At 37.8% G+C, this 26,336-nt stretch overlaps 1 protein-coding gene across 1 annotated transcript in view; it reads left to right on the top strand.

Moving 5' to 3' along the window:
• LOC121374172 overlaps positions 1-26,019 on the top strand; it is a 28,498-nt gene extending 2,479 nt beyond the window's left edge. Inside the window, exons 2-10 of the mRNA XM_041501149.1 lie at positions 1,611-1,779; positions 3,558-4,037; positions 11,737-11,980; positions 14,721-14,903; positions 17,793-17,959; positions 18,545-18,666; positions 19,414-19,573; positions 20,828-20,889; positions 24,154-26,019. Coding sequence (XP_041357083.1) covers positions 1,611-1,779; positions 3,558-4,037; positions 11,737-11,980; positions 14,721-14,903; positions 17,793-17,959; positions 18,545-18,666; positions 19,414-19,573; positions 20,828-20,889; positions 24,154-24,402 — 1,836 coding nt within the window. The 3' untranslated portion in view covers positions 24,403-26,019. The remainder of the gene's footprint in view (positions 1-1,610; positions 1,780-3,557; positions 4,038-11,736; positions 11,981-14,720; positions 14,904-17,792; positions 17,960-18,544; positions 18,667-19,413; positions 19,574-20,827; positions 20,890-24,153) is intronic.
• The last annotated feature ends 317 nt before the right edge of the window (positions 26,020-26,336 follow it).

Raw genomic sequence — 26,336 nt, 5'->3', positions numbered from 1 at the left:
AGCACCAAAAGACATAAAAGTAGTAAATTTGTGGTTCTTGGGATTTTTTTAATTTTGGGAATGTATCCTCAAGCTTTTCTATTGGTCGAATACTGGGGCAACCCTCTCTATCATATATCATTATTTGGTCACGTGATCCAAATTATAATGACTGAGGTCAAATTGCATTGCCAGCTCCTTTTGATTATAAATAAAAACATTAAAGACATTTTCAAAGATTTCAAATGGATTAAAAGTATTGCATATGTTCACGGGATGTTGGATATAGTGTAATAGCATGCTATAAAAATGGCTGGCGTTCATATTATCACTATAGCCGATGAATATATACTTATGTTCATTCACATGGTTAACATCTGCTATTGCGTTTCCAGAAGAAAGAATGTTCACCCTGTCGCATATGTTCAAAATATAAAATCTATATACTATTTAGTTTAAACAAGTATGGTAATGAATTAAATACACTGGTCGAATACTGGGGTCACTGCCCTATTACACATTCGTTTTATTGGCATTTGCTAATATTTGTTTTTCTTTGTAAATACTTAATGGCAATGCTATTCACTGAATAGACCCAAGTTTTGTTCATGCGGTATACATCGACTAGAGTAGGTTTGAGTGCCGCAAGGAACAGTATGCAGTCTTCGACCAGATGACCCAGTATTCGACCACTTTCTAGTTATATCATAACACAAAACTCTTATTTGTATTACAAGTTATGATGTATGCACATGCCAAGCTTTTAAATAAATAAAATTTGGTCAAGCTACACTCGTAAAGCATTGTTTACAGCACCCGTGCTTGTTTTCACTGGTTTGCTATCACTCTGGAGCTTGTGAGGTCTATTGTGATTTCGAATTAAGTGTTGATCAATGTTGGATGTTTTCCAGACTTGTGATATTCCGTGAAAAACTAGCACGTTCGACCATATTCGTCAGTCGTTATCGGCCGAAATGTCTAGATGGTTTTCAGCCTAAATTTAAAATTGGGGTAAACTGCTCAAGCCTGCACGATTACTATCAACACTGATCATGTTTTACTACAGTTAATTGATTGCACACGCACAGTTTTAGTTATCAGATAATTAAATTACTACCAATGTTACATGTTTAACCTGTCATGATGCATTTTAAAAAAGCCCAATTTCTTGCTAGCTATGACGTAAACAAACTAATTTGGTATTTTTTATCGCATTCTTTTGTCTTTGACCACTTGGTGAAAGTCTGAAAATGCTAGGTAAAAGTCTTTGAAAGTCTTTGAATTTGTTTGGTCTTTAAAGCTTTGAACCCTGTATGTGAAATTATATTCAGAAAATTAGGTGAGTGCAAGAACTTGCCTTGAGTGTCACAAAATGTATTTTAAATTTTGACAAGATACACATCTGGTTTCCCATTCAGTGTTTATATGTATGTATAGATCTGTTTTCTGCAGTACTTAGTTTAGGCTGGAAATTACTGCCACGAATCTTGTTCTCTCTGTCAAGTTAAAAGACCTGTATGTAATTCATAAAAAAATGCATCTCTGATATTTTGCAGAATCACATTTAATTCACACTCACCACACAAGACTTCATTCACAAATAATTACTATATACCTTTTTAAATTTTCAGAACACTTTCCAGGGGTTCCACTCTGTAAGTCGAACTGTCACAGATACCAAACCGGCAGCCATCTTCTGTGTTGAAGATTTCCAGTTTGGAAACTTTATTGCCAAAGGAAGCTGTTCGGCTGTGTACGAGGCAAAGCTTGTGAACAGATTTTCATCCAATACTAAATCGGGTACATACAGACTTTTTTAAGCTTTATTAAGTATAAAAGTTTTGTAAATTCAGGAGCAGAGTGCTGTTCCAATTGTTTGTGTTACACAAATGTGTTGTAAAATTGTATGTTGTATGAAAGCACTGACCATAACTATTTATTAAAACTATGTGTGTTTGTATTTTGCGTTAGTAAATAGTTGGCCGGAGCGGGACATAATTCAACGGTAAAGTGCCCTATTGATGCGTGGTCGGTCTGGGATTGATCCCTGTTGGTGGGCCCATTGTGTTATTTATCGTTCCAGTCAGTGTATTACAACTAGTATATCCAACTCGGAGGCTGTGATACATATATGTGCTATTCTGTCCCTTGCTACTAATAGAAACATGTAGCAGGTTTCCTCTCTAAGACTATATCTCAAACCTACCAGATGTTTAACATCCAATAGCTGATGATTAATACATCAATGTGGTCTAGTGGTGTCGTTAAACAAAACAAACTAACTTTCAATTTATTTATCCCCTACTGGTACATTTATACAGTGTTCGAGATTAAACATTTTGGGCAGTATTCCAGGTGGATACTAACATTTCAAAATCTGGTATCCCACCTGAGAATTTAGTATCGCACTTAAATGAAATTCATAAATAACATCGTAACAAACTTGGACGACACTGTTACTTAACTTCATCAGTAAATTACTACTTTCATTGTTTCAGTGAAAAAACCCTGGCAGGATTAAAAAAACCCAACAACATTATATGGTATCCCGGTGGGATACTGGGTTATTGAACTCTGGTATCCAAAATTAAATTCTGGTATCCACTGGATATCAGGATACCGTTAATCTTGAACACTGGTATTTAGGTTTTGTCTCCGTTCTTTTGTCTGTCTATCGGTATAGTTTTCAGGATGGTTTTTTTCACAATGCCTTGAGGTAATGAACTGATATTTTGTATATACATGTAGCTTTATTATGTACTGTTACACATTTTCATTTTTATTTCAACTTATTTTCATGCTTATGTCCAATTAAGATCCTGTCCTTGGTACACACCTCATCAGCTATTTGGACTGTCTGTCCAGGACAGTGGGTTTACACATTAACTTTGACTTTCATGGCAATTTACTACTTTTTGAAAGAGTTATTTCCGTTGAACTTAAGAATTATGAAAATTACTTTTCCAGACTTTTCTTTTGCAATGCCTTAAAATATCGAGCTGACATTTCGTGTATATCTTTATCATGATGTGATATAGATTAAGTTTGACTTTCAAAGCAATTTACCCATTTTTCACAGAGTTGTGGCTCTTGAACGTAGGAGATATGAAAATTTGTTTAATTCAGTATTTTGAATATTTGTATAAAATAATATAGGATGTCTCTCTTACTGATGTTTCATCTTATAACCAGTCATATGTTTAAAATATGTTATTTATATTTCAACTGATAACTAATCAGATGTTAAGAGTAGAATCAGGTTTTGATATTTCAGCCAATAACCAGATGTTTAGAATCTGTTATTGATGTTTCAGCTGATAACCAATCAGATTTTTAAACTCTGTTATGGGTGTTTCAGCTAATAACCAATCAGATGTTTAGAATCTGTTATTGATGTTTCAGACAATAACCAGTCAGATGTTTTGAATTTGATATTGATGTTTCAGCTGATAACCAATCAGATGTTTTGAATCTGCTATGGATGTTTCAGCCGATATCCAATCAGATGTTTTGAATCTGTTTTTGATCTTTCAGCTGATTTCCAATCAGATGTTTTGAATCTGTTTTTGATCTTTCAGCTGATATCCAATCAGATGAGTCGGGGGATGATGATATCTTTCTCTCATCTGAAGATGATGCCAACTTCAGTCTGCCATCCAGCAATACTGAATTTCCCCTTCAGACTGAAATAGCTGTTCAGTTTGCTGGTGGTAACCACACAGAACTTGAAGATGTTGCTGTCCTGTTATCTGAAGATAGCAGTGACTTCAGTCTGCTTGATGAGTCTGATGTTTTTACATCCGATTCAGCTGATGATGACATCGAGGTGATTGATGAATCAGAATCAAACTCAGAGTATCAAGAACGTCCACACAGAGATGACCTTGATGAGCTGGGTGTTGTGCTGGCCACGGCCTTGGTAGACGACGTCCTTGCGGTTGACAGTGTCACTCATGAAAGTGATCATCTTGATGAGCTGGGTGTTGTGCTGGCTGCAGCCTTGGTAGACGATGTCCTTGCGGTTGACAGTGTCACTCGAGAAAGCAATCATCTTGATGGTGAGCTGCCTGAATTTATAACAATTTAGAATCCTTATGTTCCGAATATTTAAATCGGGCAACAGTCATCTTTGCAGGTAGAAATGAACATAAACTCATGGTCACAGTGCAGCAGCAAATGGTCTATATGTAATGATTAAAGTGGAAGTAATTTAATCAAAACAGACATACAGATTTTCCACCAAGTTGTACATTCTTGTAGGGCTGAATTTACAAAAACTGTTTTAGACTTACACATGTGTAACTACATACATACTATGCTTAAACACCAGTGTTTTAGAAAAACACGCTTTGTAAATTCTGCCCATAATATCTAATTCATTCATTTCAATTTATTAGTCCTCTACCGGTCTATAAGTTTTAGTAACAGTCATGTTTGTGGGTAGAAATGAACATTAAAATCATGGTTACATGGCTGTTGATTAAAACAAATATGGTTCAACAAAATATTGCCTGAAAACAAAGTTAAAAAGTTAAGTTGTTTGTTTGTTTAATGGCACCACTAGAGCACATTGATTTATTAATCATTGGCTATTGGATTTCAAACATTTGGAAGTTTTGACTGGTGGGGATCGATCCTAAACCAATCGTGCATCAGGCAAGCATTTTTACTACTGGGACCTGAAAATATATAATTATGTACATTTAATTGCTCGCAAGCTACATAACTGTAAACAGGGAAGAAACTTGGCGTTATTTGCACCAAACTTTAAGTGCAATATTTATATTATACTTTTATTATTTTCCAGGTTAGAGTGTTCTTAAGGTAGTGTCCAATATTCGTGAAATTTACAATTCATGAATAGACGTTAAAGTGCATATTCACATAAAAAAACAAATATTGCAAGATTAATCCGATTTATATTCCATCATATTCCACTTGTTATGATATGTAATTGTATGTTTCAAGTCGCATATTCCAAGTGTCTCTGTCTTTATTTAGAAGGTCTTTAGTTAGAAGGCAGAAACTGGATCAGAGGGTAGAGCGCTCACCTGAGGTGTTTTGGGTCTTACGATTCAACCCACTTGGTTGACTTATTTCTAATTGGGGGATTTCACATCCCAACCAGTGCTCCTTTAGCGGTATATCAAAGATGTGTTCCGTCCTGCCTGTTGGAAAGTGCATATAAAAGATCCCTTGCTGCTATTGAAAAAAAGTAGTGGGTTTCCTCTTAGAATATATGTCAGAATGACTATATGTTTGACATTCAATAACTGATGATTGCTAAATCAGTGTGCTCTAGTGGTGTCATTAAACACAACAAACCTTTATCTGTGGTGGGTCAGTTGATGTGCAGTCTTGTGTTTGAAAGGCCAAATCATACATTGTAGCTGCAGTAACATCGTTGATAATCGTATTTTGAAAGATTGACTTGTACTGATAAACAGCCATAATTTATTCATCGATTTGTTTTCGTTTAAATGTATTTTCTTGCTTTTGTTATGCTAATACTACAAAGTAAAACAAAACTCAAATTTGGCGAAACATTTTTTGATGAGAAAATAACAGCAAAACACATTTAATTACATTTATAGAACAAATTTCAGTCACTTTGTTAACTGTAAAAATTAAATACATTTCTGTATAATTCAATTCAACTTTCATTAGGAATACACCAAATATGTTAATTTGTGCACATCTTACATTTGTGCAACGTGATCAGTGCCACTATGTGGTTTGAATGTTTTAAACATCACCATAGTAATACTTTGGATCCATCGAACACAATAAATGCAGCTGCTTTCTTCAAATATCCCTAGTGAAAGTTGAGTAGTATATATTTAAAGAACATTTAACTAAATATTTTTAATGAACAAACAGCAGTCATTTTGTGTGTATAACCACATACATTTAAATACATAATAATTTAAGCACAGACAGTAGTCACTTTATCAACAAACAAAACAACTTTAAAGAACACACAGCAATTTTTAGAACAGCTACATATACATTTAAAAAAGAAACTGAATGTCATTTAATAACCACATTTTTCCTCTTCAATTATGGCAGTTGCTGAGCAGTGTGTGGTGGTACTGGCAATGTGATGGCCATTTAGGTGTCTTGTACCTGAGCAGGTTTTCAGCCAGTGGTGTAGACTGTCCAGAGGATTGAACTGTTCAATCACTGGCCCATGTTCCACTATCATCAGCAGGTCTTGCAGGGTCTCTGCTTTCAGGGTTGTTCTGCGGTCACTTTTTATCAGATTTATTGAACTAAACAGTCTTTCACATATGTCAGTGGATGGTGACATTACCAGCATTAGTTCAAGGGTCTTCAGAACACTACACAAAGCTGGTGGTCTGCTTTGTAGTAAATCGGTGTATGTCATCAGGACATTTCCCTCTGCAGATGTTACTCAAGCTTTCAGAAGCTGGAACTGACTGGGAATTGCCAGCTTATCTTCTTCAGCCAGGACAGAGGAAAAGTGTTCACAGAGAGCAGCAATATCCTTGTTACCATGGCTTGCCAACTTGGCCAACATCTGTGGTTAAAAACGTTGAATAAAATCAGTGGTGCTTCTTGGAAGACTTCAAATCTAAAAATTAAAATTTAGAGAATGTATATAAAATCATAAGAACAATACATGCATTACTGTAAAATAATAATACAATAATAATAAATAAAACAAAAGACGACAAGAAAAATAACATAAATAAAATTAGATGAAATAAAATGAAAGTAATATACCAATTACTTAATAAAAATAATAATTTATAAATATGTAAATGAATTAAATTACCTCTTGTCGATGTATTTGAGAATTCCCTGGATCATATCTCCAAGGAAAGCATCTCCATTGAAGGAGAATGTCTCTGGACAGCCAGTCAATCTCATGTCACTGAAACTCTTATGGTCAGTCATACTCTTTCATGAATTTTGCCATATTCTCGCCCACAACTGTAGAATCCAGTTTTAGGGCTTCCAGCTATAAAGTTATTTCATCAATTTCTGTTGGCACATCTGTCACAAGTAGACTATCTTTCTGGAATATCTAAAATTGTCAATAAAGGATATATAATAACAATATGTAAAGTAGTTTTAAATAAAATAATAACAAGTAAATAACTGACACGTATTAAATGTTTTAAATGCTTAGCTTATTGTTTAGTGAATAACTGGGTATGTCTTGTGATGCATGTAGAGCATAAAAAACGTAAATTATATAATAGTAATCATGTAGTAGCTTGTAATTAGATTTAGAAGTAATTTACCTCAGACAATGACTTCAGAATTGGCAGGACATCAAGCATCATGTGTTACGTCTTTACAAATTTGAAACTTGTCATCTTCTTGGTGAAGTTCTGTGCTTTATTGAAGGTAGTTCCTGTTCTGGTGGCTGCAGCAGATTCAACGTGAACACATAGTGCTTTGTAGTTCCTGTTCTGGTGGCTGCAGCAGATTCAACGTGAGCACATAGTGCTTTGTAGTTCCTGTTCTGGTGGCTGCAGCAGATTCAACGTGAGCACATAGTGCTTTGTAGTTCCTGTTCTGGTGGCTGCAGCAGATTCAAGTGAACACATAGTGCTTTGTAGTTCCTGTTCTGGTGGCTGCAGCAGATTCAGCGTGATCACATAGTGCTTTGTAGTTCCTGTTCTGGTGGCTGCAGCAGATTCAACGTGAGCACATAGTGCTTTGTAGTTCCTGTTCTGGTGGCTGCAGCAGATTCAACGTGAACACATAGTGCTTTGTAGTTCCTGTTCTGGTGGCTGCAGCAGATTCAACGTGAACACATAGTGCTTTGTAGTTCCTGTTCTGGTGGCTGCAGCAGATTCAACGTGAGCACATAGTGCTTTGTAGGTTCTGTTCTGGTGGCTGCAGCAGATTCAACGTGAACACATAGTGCTTTGTAGTTCCTGTTCTGGTGGCTGCAGCAGATTCAACGTGATCACATAGTGCTTTGTAGTTCCTGTTCTGGTGGCTGCAGCAGATTCAACGTGAACACATAGTGCTTTGTAGTTCCTGTTCTGGTGGCTGCAGCAGATTCAACGTGAACACATAGTGCTTTGTAGTTCCTGTTCTGGTGGCTGCAGCAGATTCAACGTGAGCACATAGTGCTTTGTAGTTTTTTCACACCGCCTTTATGGCTCGATCTTTGCTGGCCAACAAATAAATAAATAATATATTAACAAAATAAATGTATTAAGTAAATAAATGTATTGTTAACTAAATAAAAAAAAATTGTTTGTAAATTGTTTTATCATCTCTATTATACTATAATTGTCTCCATCATTGTATTAAAAAATTTTTGTAAATAATTTCAGTGTTTTGGAAATAACAAAAATTACTGTCATGGTTAATGAGAGAGGTGCAGACTGTCATGGTTAATGAGAGAGGTGCAGACTGTCATGGTTAATGAGAGAGGTGCAGACTGTCATGGTTAGTGAGAGAGGTGCAGACTGTCATGGTTTGTGAGAGAGGTGCAGACTGTCATGGTTAATAAGAGAGGTGCAGACTGTCATGGTTTGTGAGAGAGGTGCAGACTGTCATGGTAGGTAAGAGAGGTGCAGACTGTCATGGTTAGTGAGAGAGGTGCAGAATGTCATGGTTAGTGAGAGAGGTGCAGACTGTCATGGTTAGTGAGAGAGGTGCAGACTGTCATGGTAGGTGAGAGAGGTGCAGAATGTCATGGTTGGTGAGAGAGGTGCAGACTGTCATGGTTGGTGAGACAGGTGCAGAGTGTCATGGTAGGTAAGAGAGGTGCAGACTGTCATGGTTAGTGAGAGAGGTGCAGAATGTCATGGTTTGTGAGAGAGGTGCAGACTGTCATGGTTTGTGAGAGAGGTGCAGACTGTCATGGTTAATGAGAGAGATGCAGACTGTCATGGTTTGTGAGAGAGGTGCAGACTGTCATGGTAGGTAAGAGAGGTGCAGACTGTCATGGTTAGTGAGAGAGGTGCAGACTGTCATGGTTAGTGAGAGAGGTGCAGACTGTCATGGTTTGTGAGAGAGGTGCAGACTGTCATGGTTAATGAGAGAGGTGCAGACTGTCATGGTTTGTGAGAGAGGTGCATACTGTCATGGTAGGTAAGAGAGGTGCAGACTGTCATGGTTAGTGAGAGAGGTGCAGAATGTCATGGTTAGTGAGAGAGGTGCAGACTCATGGTTAGTGAGAGAGGTGCAGACTGTCATGGTTAGTCAGAGTGCAGACTGTCATAGTAGGTGAGAGGTGCATACCGTCATGGTTAGTGATAGAGGTACAGACTGTCATGGTTAGTGAGAGAGGTGCAGAATGTCATGGTTTGTGAGAGAGGTGCAGACTGTCATGGTTTGTGAGAGAGGTGCAGACTGTCATGGTAGGTAAGAGAGGTGCAGACTGTCATGGTTAGTGAGAGAGGTGCAGAATGTCATGGTTTGTGAGAGAGGTGCAGACTGTCATGGTTTGTGAGAGAGGTGCAGACTGTCATGGTAGGTAAGAGAGGTGCAGACTGTCATGGTTAGTGAGAGAGGTGCAGAATGTCATGGTTTGTTAGGTGCAGAGTCATGGTTAGTGAGAGAGGTGCAGACTGTCATGGTTTAGTGAGAGAGGTGCAGACTGTCATGGTTTGTGAGAGAGGTGCAGACTGTGCAGATGTCATGGTTGTGAGAGAGGTGCAGACTGTCATGGTTTGTGAGAGAGGTGCAGACTGTGATGGTTTGTGAGAGAGGTGCAGACTGTCATGGTTAGTGAGAGAGGTGCAGACTGTCATGGTTTGTGAGAGAGGTGCAGACTGTCATGGTTTGTGAGAGAGGTGCAGACTGTCATGGTTAATAAGAGAGGTGCAGACTGTCATGGTTTGTGAGAGAGGTGCAGACTGTCATGGTAGGTAAGAGAGGTGCAGAATGTCATGGTTAGTGAGAGAGGTGCAGACTGTCATGGTTAGTGAGAGAGGTGCAGACTGTCATGGTAGGTGAGAGAGGTGCAGAATGTCATGGTTGGTGAGAGAGGTGCAGACTGTCATGGTTGGTGAGACAGGTGCAGAGTGTCATGGTAGGTGAGACAGGTGCAGACTGTCATGGTTTGTGAGAGATGTCAGCAGTGGTTCTGTGCGTTAATACTGGTGTGGTAGTTGTGTGCTTTAATACTGGCATGGTGGCTGCAATGGTTCTGCGCTTTAATACTGGCGTGGTGGCAGCAGTGGTTCTGTGCCTTAATACTGATGTGGTTGTTCTGTGCCTTAATACTGACATGGTGGTTCTTTGCCTTAATACTGGCATGGTTGTTCTGTGTCTTAATACTGATGTGGTGGTAGCGGTGTTTCTATGCCTTAATACTGGCGTGGTGGTTCTGTGCCGTAATACTGATGTGGTAGCGGTGGTTCTATGCCTTAATACTGGTGTGGTGGCAGCAGTGGTTCTGTGCCTTAATACTGGCATGGTGGCAGCAGTGGTTCTGTACCTTAATATTGGCGTGGTGGCAGCGGTGGTTCTGTGCCTTAATACTGGCGTGGTGGCAGTGGTGGTTCTGTGCCTTAATACTGGCGTGGTGGCAGCGGTGGTTCTGTGCCTTAATACTGGAGTGGTGGTGGCAACAGTGGTTCTGTGCCTTAGTACTGGCGTGGTGGTTCTGTGCCTTAATACTGGAGTGGTGGCAGCGGTGGTTCTGTGCCTTAGTACTGGCGTGGTGGCAGCAGTGGTTCTATGCCTTAGTACTGGTGTGGTGGCAGTGGTTCTGTGCCTTAATACTGGTGTGGTGGCAGTGGTGGTTCTGTGCCTTAATACTGATGTGGTGGCAGTGGTTCTGTGCTTTAATACTGGCGTGGTGGTAGCGGTGGTTCTGTGCCTTAATACTGGCATGGTGGCAGTGGTTGTTCTGTGCCTTAATACTGGCGTGGTGGTTCTGTGCTTTAATACTGGCATGGTTGTTCTGTGCCTTAAGACTGATGTGGTGGTAGCGGTGGTTCTATGCCTTAATACTGGCGTGGTGGTTCTGTGCCTTAATACTGGTGTGGTGGCAGCAGTGATTCTGTGCCATAATACTGGCGTGGCAGCGGTGGTTCTGTGCCTTAATACTGGCATGGTGGCAGCGGTGGTTCTGTACCTTAATACTGGTGTGGTGGCAGCGGTGGTTCTGTGCCTTAATACTGGCGTGGTGGCAGCGGTGGTTCTGTGCCTTAATACTGGCATGGTGGCAGCGGTGGTTCTGTGCCTTAATACTGGCGTGGTGGCAGCGGTGGTTCTGTGTCTTAATACTGGCGTGGTGGCAGCAGTGGTTCTGTGCCTTAATACTGGAGTGGTGGCAGCGGTGGTTCTGTGCCTTAGTACTGGCGTGGTGGCAGCAGTGGTTCTGTGCCTTAATACTGGAGTGGTGGCAGCGGTGGTTCTGTGCCTTAGTACTGGCGTGGTGGCAGCAGTGGTTCTGTGTCTTAATACTGGCGTGGTGGCAGTGGTTCTGTGCCTTAATACTGGTGTGGTGGCAGCGGTGGTTCTGTGCCTTAATACTGATGTGGTGGCAGTGGTTCTGTGCCTTAATACTAGTGTGGTGGCAGCGGTGGTTCTGTGCCTTAATACTGATGTGGTGGCAGTGGTTCTGTGCCTTAATACTGGTGTGGTGGCAGTGGTGGGATGACTGGGCAGAAGTTTGCAATATGCCCCCACCCCCCCAGTTCTTACAGGCCTCAAAGTATCCTAGTATCTACTGACCTGAAATCTGATGGTTTAGCTATTACATATACCACTGCAGCTGTTATGGTTATTCACTTTGAATTGTATTTTTTACAGAAACCGTCTTTCTGCATGATCTAGACAGTAGTCTGCATTCTAATGATGATTCACAGTTCGACTTGGATGATTCACAGTTCGACTTGGAAGATTCACAGTTCGACTTGGCTGTGAAAATGATGTTCAACTATTCTGCTGAATCTACTGCAGAGGCTGTAACCATGGCAATGGAAAAAGAAATGGTTCCACTGAAACTGGCTCACTCTGACACAGCAGTTACTAATGTCGAAAAGTGGAAATTTTGGTTAGTAATATAATTGATGGCAGGTTAATTGCGGTATCCATTTGAAAAAAAAAGCAATTATAAATGAAAAATGAAGAGAGACCAAGGTGTACTTGAAAGAGGATATTGATATAGTTGTCACCTACACTGTATTCTGGATTCATAACAAATTGAAGTTTTATTATTTATTTGATGCCTTTGTATAGTTCACTCAAGGGCGGGATTTAGCTCAGTCAGTTGAGCGCTCGCCTGAGGTGCTTGCGTTGCAGGATCGAACCACCTTGGTGGATCCATTCAACTGATTGGATTTTGTCTCGTTCCAACCAGTGCACCACAACTGGTCAAATGCCGGGGTATGTGCTTTCCTGTCTGTGGGAAAGTGCATATAAAAGATCCCATGCTGCTAATGGAAAAATATTGCGGGTTTCCTCTGATGGCTACGTGTCAAAATTACCAAATGTTTGACATCCAATAACCGAAGATTAATTAGCCAATGTGCTCTAGTTCACTCAAATCATTGGTTGATCTGCAGCCCAATAAGCCATGACTGATACATCAAAGGCTGTAATATATACTGTACCATCTATATGAAAGTGTATGTTCAGTCCTTGCTGCTTTTCATAAAGAGTATCGATATGTGGTGCAGCAGATATCTTCTCTTGATTAAGTTTCAAAATATTGTTATAAATTATTAGTGATCTTAAAATTTAGCGAAATCCAAGTTATAAGTGACATGTTATAGTGACATCAAACTTTAGTTAGGTCATCATATCAGAAATCTTTAGCGAGGTCATCATATCAGAAAACTTTAGCGAGGTCATCATATCAGAAAACTTTAGCGAGGTCATCATATCAGAAAACTTTAACACGATCATCATATCAGAAAACTTTAGCGAGGTCATCATATCAGAAAAATTTAACACGATCATCATATCAGAAAACTTTAGCAAGGTCATCATATCAGAAAACTTTAGTGAAAAAAAAGAAAGAAATGTTTTATTTAACGATGCACTCAACACATTTTATTTACGGTTATATGGCGTCAGACATATGGTTAAGGACCACACAGATTTTGAGAGGAAACCCGCTGTCGCCACTACATGGGCTACTCTTTCTGATTAGCAGCAAGGGATCTTTTATTTGTGCTTCCCACAGGCAGGATAGCACAAACCATGGCCTTTGTTGAACCAGTTATGGATCACTGGTCAATGCAAGTGGTTTACACCTACCCACTGAGCCTTACGGAGCACTCGCTCAGGGTTTGGAGTCGGTATCTGGATTAAAAATCCCATGCCTCGACTGGGATCCGAACCCAGTACCTACCAGCCTGTAGACCGATGGCCTACCACGACGCCACCGAGGCCGGTAAAACTTTAGCGAGGTCATCATATCAGAAAACTTTAGTGAGGTCATCATATCAGAAGCTAAAAAAAACATCAGCTTAAGTTGTAGGATCAGCTGAAATAAATTTTTTTTATCACTTTTGATGTTATGCAGCTTGCAGATAACTTACTTCAGTTTAGTAGAAAATTGTAGTAATGTACTTGTTGTACCTGCTAAATAACTATTGTTGTTTGCTCTCCTTTTGGTTCAGTCAATAGCATATAACCATTGGTGTATGTTACGTCAATCACAGACAAAACAAGCACACTCAACATTTTGGAACAGCCTATTGTACATCTCTTTAAATTTAGTGTCATGAAATATTATCTTCTTGTATGGTCACACTAAATTTACAAAACTTTGTGCTTACTAACATTTCCTGATTTACAGCAACCATATGTTAAACCCCAATCTGGCATAGTTTAAAACAAACTGTAACTCCCAGTAACCCACAACTGATCAGTCAAGGGCTGTGGTACTGTATGTATAGCAAAGTATAAAACATCCCTTGCTGCTTTTTGTTAAGAGTAGCATATGTGAAGAAGACCAGACTTGGTGGCGCAGTGGTTAAACCATCGGACTAAGGCTGGTAGGTACAGGGTTCACAGCCCGGTACCGGCTCCAACACAGAGCGAGTTCTTAAGGGCTCAATGGGTAGGTGTAAGGCCACTACACCATCTTGTCTCTCACTAACCACTAATCAACTAACAACTAACCAATTGTCCTGGACAGACAACCCAGATAGTTGAGGTGTGTTGCCAGGACAGTGTGCTTGAACCTTAATTGGATATAAATACGAAAATAAGTTGAAATGAATGAAATGTGGAGAAGCAGGTTTCTTCTCTTGACTAAATTTCAGAATAACAATATGTTAAACGATAATATTAAACATTAAATATTATTGTATGTATGTTTAATAGACAGAAGGCCACAATGGAGATTAGTGAGCATTATTTGTGTAACCTTTAGGATTGATCCCCGTCGGTGGACCCATTGGGCTATTTCTCATTCCAGCCAGTGCGTCACGACTGGTATATCAAAGGCCATGCTATGCACTACCCTGTCTGTGGGATGGTGCATATAAAAGATCTCTTGCTGCTAATCAAAAAGAATAGCCCATGAAGTGGCGCCAGCGGGTTTGCTCTCTCAATATCTGTGTGGTCCTTAACCATATGTCTGACGCCATACATGTGTATAACTGTAAATAAAATCTGTTGAGTGCATCTTTAAATAAAACATTTCTTTCTTTCTTTCTTTCTTTGTGTAACCTTCTTTGAATAAAAATTAATATTATTAAACCATAAACTTGCATAGTTTAAAATGTGCGGAGGATTCGTTAAAAAAACATTCCTCTCATGTTTGTTTTCTTTTCTCACAGGAGAAGGAGAAAGAAGAGGAAATGTCTGCCGCTGCACCCAAACATTGTGGAGATGAAGGCTGTATTCATTGACCAGGTGGCCGACTTCCCAGAAAACCACACCCAGTACCCGGCTGCCCTACCCCAAAGACTGAATCCTGATGGTCTGGGGAGGAATATGACTATGTTTCTTGTCATGAAACGGTGAGCTATAGTCAGAGGTCAGGGAAAGTCTGGGCAGGAATATGATTATGTTGCATGTCATGAAACAGTCAGCGGTCAGGGAAAGTCTGGAGAGGAATATGACTATGTTTCTTGTCATGAAACGGTCAGCTACAGTCAGAGGTCAGGGAAAGTCTGGGGAGGAATATGACTATGTTTCTTGTCATGAAACGGTGAGCTACAGTCAGGGAAAGTCTGGGGAGGAATATGACTATGTTTCTTGTCATGAAATGGTGACCTACAGTCAGAGGTCAAGGAAAGTGGGGAGGAATATGACTATGTTTCTTGTCATGAAACGGTCAGCTACAGTCAGAGGTCAGGGAAAGTCTGGGGAGGAATATGACTGTTTCTTGCCATGAAACAGTCAGCAGTCTGGGGAGGAATATGACTATGTTTCATGCCATGAAACAGTTAGAAGTCAGGGAAAGTCTGGGGAGGAATATGACTATGTTTCATGTCATGAAACAGTCAGAGGTCAGGGAAGGTCTGGGGAGGAATATGACTATGTTTCTTGTCATGAAACAGTAAGCTTCAGTCAGAGGTCTGGGAGGAATATGACTATGTTTCTTGTCATGAAACGGTGAGCTACAGTCAGAGGTCAGGGAAAGTCTGGGGAGGAATATGACTATGTTTCTTGTCATGCTACAGCCAGAGGTCAGGGAAAGTTTGGGGAGGAATATGACTATGTTTCTTGTCATGAAATGGTGACCTACAGTCAGAGGTCAGGGAAAGACTGGGGATGAATATGACTATGTTTCTTGTCATGCTACAGTCAGAGGACAGGGAAAGTCTGGGGAGGTATATGACTATGTTTCTTGTCATGCTATAGTCAGAGGTCAGGGTAAGTCTTGGGAGGTATATGACTATTTTTCTTGTCATGCTATAGTCAGAGGTCAGGGAAAGTCTGGGGAGAAATATGACTATGTTTCTTGTCATGAAACGGTCAGCTACAGTCAGAGGTCAGGGAAAGTCGGGGGAGGAATATGACTGTTTCTTGTCATGAAGCAGTCAGCTACAGTCAGAGGCCAGGGAAAGTCGGGAGAAATATGACTATGTTTCTTGTCATGAAACGGTCAGCTACAGTCAGAGGTCAGGGAAAGTCTGGGGAGGAATATGACTGTTTCTTGTCATGAAACGGAAGCTACAGTCAGAGGTCTGGGGAAGTCTGGGGAGTAATATGACTATGTTTCTTGTCATGAAACAGTAAGCTTCAGTCAGAAGTCTGGGGAGGAATATGACTATGTTTCTTGTCATGCTACAGTCAGAGGTCAGGGAAAGTCTGGGGAGGAATATGACTATGTTTCTTGTCATGAAACGGTGAGCTACAGTCAAGTCAGGGAAAGTCTGGGGAGGAATATGACTATGTTTCTTGTCATGAAATGGTCAGCTACAGTCAGAGGTCAGGGAAAGTCTGGGGAGGAATATGACTGTTTCTTGTCATGAAACGGTCAGCTTCAGTCAGAGGTCAGGGAAAGTCTGGGGAGGAATATGACTATGTTTCTTGTCATGAAACTGTCAGCTTCAGTCAGAGGTCAGGGAAAGTCTGGGGAGGAATATGACTATGTTTCTTGTCATGAAACGGAAGCTACAGTCAGAGGTCAGGGAAAGTCTGGGGAGGAATATGACTATGTTTCTTGTCATGAAACAGTAGGCCGTAGAAAAAATATACAGATCTTTTATTCTTCCAGTTTTTTTATTATGCTGATATAGTATGGGATAATTGTACACTGGAACTATCACTACTTGAATCTGCTCAGTTAGATGCTCTTCGGACAGTATGCGGTGCAGTTAAAGGTACATCTCATAAAAAATTGTATAATGAAACTGGATTTATTTCACTAATAGACAGATGAAAATGCCACAAGCTCTGTAAGATGTATAAACTTGTCAATGATGGTACACCCACTTACCACTTTTCCTGTCAAGTTCTAATATTAGAACATATGGCCTAAGGACTAAAGAAATTCTAAAACTAATAGAGCTCTAGTTGTACAAAGTCTTCTGGAATACGGTTGTGGAATGCATTAAATGTTAAAGACCAGAAAGCTGAATCAGACATCTTTTAAAAATCAATTAAAGAAATCAGACAGAGCTGTTCCTAGATATTTTTATCTGGGTTCTAGACTTGAGCAGATACTCCACTGTAAACTTCGTCTAAACATCAGTGATCTTAATAGCCAAACATTGTTTAGATATATCTCAGCTTATCCGTCTTGTTCTTATGAACATCCCATAGAAGATACAGATCAATTCATTCTCTACTGTCCCCTGTACAATGAACAAAGAAACAATTTCATGTCAAACTATTTACACCTAAATTATAAAAGCATCTTACTGGGAAATCCAGAATTTAGTGAAGAAAATGAAGAAATTATTAAAACAACTTTAAAATTCATAACTGCTACTAAACATTTTTGCTACAGTTAACACATTAATTTTATGCTAGACATCACCCAATCCAATGTAAAAGATCTGCAGTTTTCTACTCACTATATCCCTCTTCCCCTCTTTTTCTTCTTGCTAATCTGTGTAAGTCTGTTGTATTTTAATATGTATCCACTTGTAAAATGTAGGGAGAGGTCTTAATATAGGTTAAGCCTGTTGACCAATCCCAATATGTTTTTGACAATAAATAATGTTTAAACCAATGTTTCATAGAATTGATATTTTCAAGGTTTTATATTTTTGATGACACCAGCTTACCCTCAAACACCATGCAAATAAAACCCAAGAATATGTCCAGTTATAACATAACACCTGATGATTTTGAAAGCTATCTTCTGTTTGTTTTTAGATACTCAAGTACTTTGCGAGACTATATAAGATTAAATAACATCTGATTATTTTGAAAGCTATCTTGTTTGTTTTCAGATACTCAAGTACTTTGCGAGACTATATAAGATTAAAAACGCCTGATGTTTATGAAAGCTGTTTGCTGATTTGTCAAATTCTGGAAGGTGTAACATTTTTGCGAGAAACAGGAGTTGCTCACAGAGATTTGAAGAGTGATAACATCCTGTTGGATTTAACCAATCAAAGTGAGTTAAGCATTTACTTACATGTATAAAATTATTATGTAATTATGTGTCTACGTATCTAGATAAAAATTGTAAAATGAGTACAGTTTCTGAATTAATTATAATAAATTAAAAGTGTGTGTATGTTTTGTAGGCCTTGAAATGTGAGTAAATTAAACAGATATTCGGGACAACAATTTTCTGATTTTGGGAGAGCATATTAATTTTAAAAAATTAAGTTTATGCTGAATAGGCCTAATTAAAATTGAAATTGAGAAAATGTGAGAAATGTACCTGGTGGTTAAAAAAAACAAATCATGGAGCTAAAATCAAGCTGCCTTTTTTTAGCTTTATTTTGTGAAATTAAAGTACTTATATTAACTTATTATGGTATAAAATTATTAAATGTAAATTGGGGGGGGGGGGGGGAGTGTTGTTTTAAAAAAAAAATTGTCATGTTTTAATAACATTTAAACTACAAACTGCATTAAATTTTGTTCACTTTTCCATAGAATGAATGGTGGTTGCTTAATACAGGTGGCTGCTAAGGCAGGTTTGATTGTATATTGTTTTAGCTAAGTTAGATCTAAACTGGTTTGTTTGCAGATGCACCGTGGTTAGTGATCAGTGATTTTGGGTGCTGCCTTCGTGATGATTTGGGACTAGAGATCCCGTATTACACGGGCGAAATATCAAAGGGTGGAAACAGAGCTCTCTTGGCTCCTGAGGTAGGAAACTTTGATTCATCTTGGATCTGTTATTGTTAAAATGGGTGTTGACATTTCGTTTATGACACATTATTTATCAATGTCAGTGGTTGATACTTGTTGTTTGTACATCTAAAATAAATGTTTGCTTTTTAATGTGTTTTAATCAGAAGTTGTATTAAAGTTGGCGATTCAAGTTTTTAAGATGAATACCTTTTCTATTTCACATAGCTAATTAAGTAGCATTTTTAGTCTGTCTTAACTTGCACATTTTAGCTACTAAACAATTAGCACTGTTACCAATATGATTATAATATAATTATCTGTATCCGTAACCTCTCTGTAAGCTAATATAAACCAAAAGTCTACATCGAAGTGAACATTTCGTCCACATATTAGTAGCCAAAATGTGACCACTCTTCACACAACTAAACTGGATGACAGTGAAGACCAGACCAATACCATAAGTGTTTATTCATTTACGAATGTCTGAACAATGAAGTACTGAAGTACCTTACAAATAATATTCACTATATTGGAGAACATTAATATGGGAACCGATATGTAAAAACCCAAAACAGAAATAGTCAAAAAAAACATTTACTATATAGTTACCCTTGCTTCAATAGTATGGAATCTACTACAAAATAGTATTCACTTTTGACTAGATACCGTGTAACTCTCTCATCCCCCCCCCCCCCTCTTTTGTATTTCATGGTAATAAATATGGTTAAATCAACTCCTGAGTGTTTGTGTGTAATATTACAGATAGCTTGTACACAGCCCGGCCGATTCTCTGTGTTGGATTACAGGAAGTCTGATGTCTGGACAGTGGGCAGTCTTGTTTACGAAATATTCGGTAGAGAAAACCCGTTTTACAGGCTCGATTCCGCGACCTATAGAGAAGGTGACCTTCCTCCACTTCCAGGTGAGACGTAGCTAACTAACCTGTTGATGAACCATGATACCATTGCAGGGAACAGTTTGTGTTTAATATTTTGATTAGCGAGAGAACTTTGCTAACTTTATAATTAACTGTTGACGGACCTTGATACCATAGCAGGGAATTATTATAATAATACATATTTTATTTTTATTTTATATTAGCAAGAGAACTTTGTTAACTTAATAACAAAGTAAAGTTAAAGCCAGACAAAAACAATATTTTGCCAAATTGTAGTCAAATAGCAGGAGATGACAATACATATGTTTTCATATCCAATAAAGACTTTCAGTTTTATAAAAATTATTGAAAATCCAGCATTAAACTTAATTTTCGACTGAAATGAAAAATGACCATGGTTAATATTTTAGATTGCGTAGAAGTATTTTGGGGGGTTATTTACCTTGATATCAGTGAGGCATGTGTACCTATACAGATATCAACTGGTATTTTCCAAATACCCATCATTCTGTACACGCATTATCAAGATAAGGCCCACCTGCTAATTTCATCACAATTCCACACAGGGCCTTCTTCTAGTTCTAGTAGTTAGGGTTAGGTTTCATTCAAAACTAGCAACATAATGTTTATACATGTATTGCATTGTTCATTTGAAAATTTGACATATTGGATTTTCTGTGTTAAATTTCTGCCGCAAGGGAGTTGTGTAGTGTACATACTGAAATGATCCAGAATGTTTTTAAATAAAATTTAAACTGCTATTTTTTAGGGGCGAGATGTAGCCCAGTGGTAAAGCGCTCGCTCGATGCGCAATCGGTCTGGGATCGATCCCTGTCGGAGGGCCCATTGGGCTATTTCTCGTTCCAGCCAGTGCACCACGACTGGTATATCAAAGGTTGTGGTATGTACTACCTTGTCTGTGGGATGGTGCATGTAAAAGATCCCTTGCTGCTAATCGAAAAGAGTGGCCCATGAAGTAGTGACAGCGGGTTTCCTCTTTCAATATCTGTGTGGTCCTTGGTGGATCCATTCAGCTGATTGGGTTTTTTCTCATTCCAACCAGTGCACCACAACTGGACAAAGGCCGTAGTATGTGTTTTCCTGTCTGTGGGAAAGTGCATATAAAAGATCCCTTGCTGCATTAGAACAAATGTAGCAGGTTTCCTCTGATGACTACGAGTCAGAATTACCAAATGTTTGACATCCAATAGACGATGATTAATTAATTGATGTGCTCCAGTAGTGTCGTTAAACAACACAAACGTTTTCTCTTCACAGATACCTGTCCATGGATTGTAAGAAAATTAGTTTCGAGTTTACTTCTAAGAGATCCCAGTAAGGTAAGATCTCATTCATCATTAAAGGGAAATTCCTGAGTTTGCCGCATTGTAAAATGTTTCCTACTAATAAAATATTTCTACGATTAAACTTACATATTAAATATATTTTCTTGTTTAGAATATCACTGGATTTTGTAATCAAATATGTACGATTTTTTTTTTTTTACGAAATACAATAAAATTTAATCTAGTACAAATATTAGAACAATCAAAAACATGTTTACTATACAACCACTAATATTTTATGCAGAAAAATATATTTGATATGTAATTACAGTTGTCAAAAAGTCTCTGTTAGTCGATAACATCTTAAAAATTGCAGCAAACTCAGGAATGTCCCTTTAAAGAATCATTTATTTTTAGATTTGTAATTTAAACAAAAACAAAAAACCCAGATGCAGTCAGGTATTTGCTAGAATCATGACAATTCTGCAAAAGGGCTCTGCCAGTGAGGTGCTTGGATCCCTAATAATTTACATTCATGTAAAAAGCAGTCTGCTTCATGCTTAAGAATTTTAATTTATATACACGTATACAGATATGTCATTTCAGTAGATGTTTTACACACACACACCCACACCCACATCTACACAACCACACACACACACACACACGCACATCTACACACACACACACACATCTACACAACCACACACATCTACACAACCACACACACACACACACACATCTACACAACCACACACATCCACACACACACACACACACACTGATCTTATATAAACCTTCGGGGCTACAAAATGTTTCTCTGGTTGAACTAAATGCCAATGTGGCTAAAGTAAAATTAAATATGCCAGTTTTTCTAAAAATATGTAATTTGGGAATTTGGCCAGTGGCAGAGTTAGCCCTGAGTCCCAGGCTTTCTGCTAGAAAGTAATTTGAGGCGCCCCATTTTACACAGCGATCATAGCACTAAGATCACCTTATGTGCATTTAAGTATTGTCTCTTATTTCTTTTACCTTCATCGGGGTATGAAAACAAAATCATCCACGAACTGTGTGAATCGGCAAAGCCATTCTCACATAAGTTTGTGTATGATTGGGTGTTTTTCATACCCAAATGAACGTAAAAGAAATTACAGACAATACTTATAATTAAATTTGAATTACACAGGCTGATAATAACACTAAAACTTCATACTTTATTTTGAATTATTTTTGGTCACTAAACAATAATGCTTAATTAGAAAATGACGTCATCAGATAGGATGTTCCCCGGCGACATAATTTTTACGTTCATCGAGAAATGAACAAACTCCTGTTGCTACGTCTTGACCAATGCGATGACGTTATGTTGTAATGAATGTAACAGAAATTTAATTATAGCTACATGTACCTTATGCACTTAAGGTGATCTTAGCGCCAAGATTGATTTGTAAAACAGGGCCCAAATCCATAAGTGCCGCTTCTAAGTGATTATGGGTTTGAAATGTTTTGAAATTGACCACTGCATTTCATGCGCTTTGGCAAATTTTCAACACAGTTCTCTTACTATAATCTATCTAAAAAAAAAATAAAAAAATATGCCCATTAATTTCAAAGATTTTAGGATACGTAATTGTACCCTCTGGCAGAAATTCTGCGGAGCCATTCATATTTGTATATTAATGTCTCATGGATTTTCCATAAACACTAGTCTAGTACCAAGCTTGGGTAAATAAAAGGAAAACAGGAAAAACATTTAGTGTGTGGTTTTGACCATGTTGGCAACAGCATCAACTGCATATAGGTATTGTGTTTAGCCCAGCTACTTTGTATGTTAAAGGGGGTGTAAAACATGGAATTACTGTTTATCCCCCAAAATAAAAGTTAAGCAAGCCGAAATGAGAATGTACTAGTGTAACATCCTTATAAAAGGAGGGTTGAGACGTAGACCAGCGGTAAAGTGCTCGCTTGATGCGCGGCCAGTTTGGGATCGATCCCCATTAGTGGGCCCATTGGGCTATTTCTCGCTCCAGTCAGTGCACCACAACTGGTACATCAAAGGTCGTGGTATGTACTACCCTGTCTGTGGGATGGTGCATATAAAAGATCCCTTGCTGCTAATAAAAAAGATTAGCCCATGAAGTGGCGACAGCAGGTTTCCTCCCTCAATATCTGTGTGGTACTTAACCATGTAACCATAAATAAAATGTGTTGAGTGCATCATTAAATAAACCATTTCCTTCCTTCCTTGTATGTTAAGTGTTTGCATCTGTACATGTTCATCACAATGCATGTTAAAAAAGTTAAAATAAATTCAGTAAACTTTATAATAATTTTTGTTTGTTTGTGGATCTAGATTAATTAACTTCTTTTCTTTTTCTTTTTCTTTTTTTTTTGGGGGGGGGGGGAGTGGGGTGTTTAAAAGATAATATTTTATTAATGTTTGAAGAAAATTATATTGTACACTAGTCCAGCGTATGGTAAGAGAGATATTTAATTGCATGGACTCCAGGTAAAAACAATGTCAACATAACACACCTTTCTTTAAACAACATAGAAGTGATTGTGAAATGTTTTAGTATTCAACAGGGAATGTTTTGTTTTAAAAATTATTATGATTACTAACAATTGCTGATCACATCAAAGGCCATGGTATGTGTTATTCTGATGGTGCATATAAAAGATCCCTTGCTGCTAATCGAAAAGAGTAGCCTATGAAGTGGCAACAGCGGGTTTCCTCCCTCAATATCTGTTTGATCCTTAACCATATGTCTGACGCCATATAAACGTAAATAAAATGTGTTGAGTGTATTGTTAAATAAACCATTTCCATCCTTCCTTCATTGATTTAAATTAAGTTTTACTGTAAACACATTACAAAGAAATCATTCTAAAATAATCCATTTTATGAACCATACTTTGTTTGCCTGAACATTGAATATTTTCAGTGTGTAATAATTATAGAATATTAAACAAGCTTCCATTTCGTATCATGTTTATGTTCTGAGTGAAATGATTTTCAGTTGTCATAAGCTTTAGCGAGTGACAATGAAAATTATTCCATGAGGGACTTGATACAAAATGGTCGTGAGTTTAATATCCTATTTATTGCCCATAATTATCAGTCTTAATTTATTATCACACAACTCAATTTGGTTATCGTTCCTATATGGTTGTAGTACACCAATCGATGATGTCATCATGTAATGTCCCACTAGTACGACGTATCACTATGATATGTACAAATTGTACCAAGATATTTTTTACCATATGGGTAATAAATATGTACTTTACATTTTTATAAAACCTTATATATTTTAGAGATTGGAACCTGCAGTGGCAGCCAATGTGATGCACTTGTTCTTATGGTGGCCTTCTTGGTTTTCGAAACCATCCAATGAAAAGGTTCAAGACTGGCTGTTGGCCTTTTCCCGTGAAGTTGCTTATCAAGATATTTCCTTGTTCATTAGCGAATCCAAGGCCAGTGTGGAGCACATGCTACAGCGAAGCTTTCTCTTACGACTTCACTTCCACGAGTTGATTGATGCTGTGAATTTCATCTATGACTAGATATTTCGAAGTTTAGGTTGTGCTTGAAGTGCCTCTGTGTGTAAAACAAAAAATTTAAATGAAAACAATAACAGGAAAAAACATCAGAAAGCTTTGTAGGGTCTTTCCATCTTGTGAGTTATGGTGAATTTTTCTTCAAAGAACAATAATAGGAACAGTTTTCTGGAAGTGTGAAAATCTCAAAATCCCCAAAAGCCAGAGTTTTATTTTCATCTCTTCTAGAAACTAGCAGCAGACATTGACTTTCGGATTCCAAGTTTCAAGGAATTAAATTAATATCAGCCTTGTTAGTGTGGTGGTTAAGCAATAGGATGTGAGGCTGGTAGGTACTGGGTTCGCATCTGGGTAACAGCTCCTACCCAGAGCAAGTTTAACTACTTAATGGCTTGGTGTATGGCCAATACACTGACTTCTTTTTCACTAACCACTAACAATTAACCACTAATCGACTGACCTGGCTAAGCCTGACAAATTTGTTCGCCCCCATTGCTGTCGTTTGCAGTCACTTGAGTTGATATAAAAAATTAATTCTTCCACATATGATGAAAATATTCAGGAAAATCCTGTCTCACCATTATAAATAAAATTAAATATTCTTAGACTTAATAAAATATATCCTGCGATTATTTTTGTCAAAAGGTCAACTGAAAAAAATGAAATCTGCAAATTTGTTTGGGTATGGCACCATACCCAAATAATCTTTTGTGGGGATTGCATTTTACCCTCTGGTAGAAAGCCGGTCTAGATAGCTGAATTTAGTGTGCACGACATCATTCTTGAACCTTAATTGGATATAAGTACAAATTAAAATAATTATAAATGATATGAATTCCTTAAAATGGAATTGTATTCATTTAATTAAATAAGTAGGACTATACTTGTTTTATTTCTCATTTTGTTTTGTTTAGTTTTAGTTTGAAGTGGATTCATTTGTGTACCTAAATGGTAGTTAGTGTTATATTTAATTAACATTTGTTTTGCATTCAATTTTCTCCCCACTTTTAATTTTTGTTATTCATGGTGCAAAATGTACAGAATAATGTACATTTGTTAATTTATAATAATCAGAATTATACCTTGATTAAATACTTCATAATTTTTTATGTATTCTAAATTTAAACACATCCATGAAAGTTAAAAGCTAATATTTGACTAATGAATGTTATGAAAAGAAATGTACCAGTTAATTAATCGGTTGTTTGGAGTTAAAACTTCTTGTAGAGTTCATACCTCTCAGAATGCTTGTTCTTTCTTGTTTAAGAACTAGATTAGGCCTAGTCATGAATTTAATGTACATGACAAATTATTTTATAAAATTAATTAATAAATTTTTCAACATGCATCAAGATAAAAATTTTGTAACTGTGACACTGAATCTATTTACAGCAGGTAAGATATTTAATTCCACGGAGTTGTTCTTTAATATATTTGAGATTATGAAATATTTTGACAATTAGTGAACAAAGATTGTCGGATTGTTTAGTTTTCTGTTTTTTATATTTTAGAGTAGCCTACTTACATGTACTTAATTGTACATACATTTTGCATCTTGATGGAATTTTATACACATTACATGTACACATGTTAGTAAAAACAATTAATAAATTTTATTTTTGATTACTGTGTTCTTAAAATATTCTCAAACAGGAATGGAATGTTTCTTTAATGACATCCCAGCACATTGTATAGTCGGTAGGCGTTAAATTAAAGTTTGTTCTGTTGATCGACACCACTAGAGCACATTGATTTATTAATCACTGGCTACATTTGTCCATTAGCAGCAGTGGATCTTTTATGTGGAATTTCCCACAGGCAGGATAGCACATACCACTGTGACAGTCTTTGATACACCACTTGTGGGACATTGGTTGGAACAGGAAAAATTCAGTCAGAGAATTGGTCCCCTGAGGAGATTCGACCCCAAGTACCTCAGT

This window comes from Gigantopelta aegis, chromosome 1 (genome assembly GCF_016097555.1).
Source record: "Gigantopelta aegis isolate Gae_Host chromosome 1, Gae_host_genome, whole genome shotgun sequence".
Classification (NCBI taxonomy): domain Eukaryota; kingdom Metazoa; phylum Mollusca; class Gastropoda; order Neomphalida; family Peltospiridae; genus Gigantopelta; species Gigantopelta aegis.
This window is presented reverse-complemented; position numbering and strand designations above follow the sequence as displayed.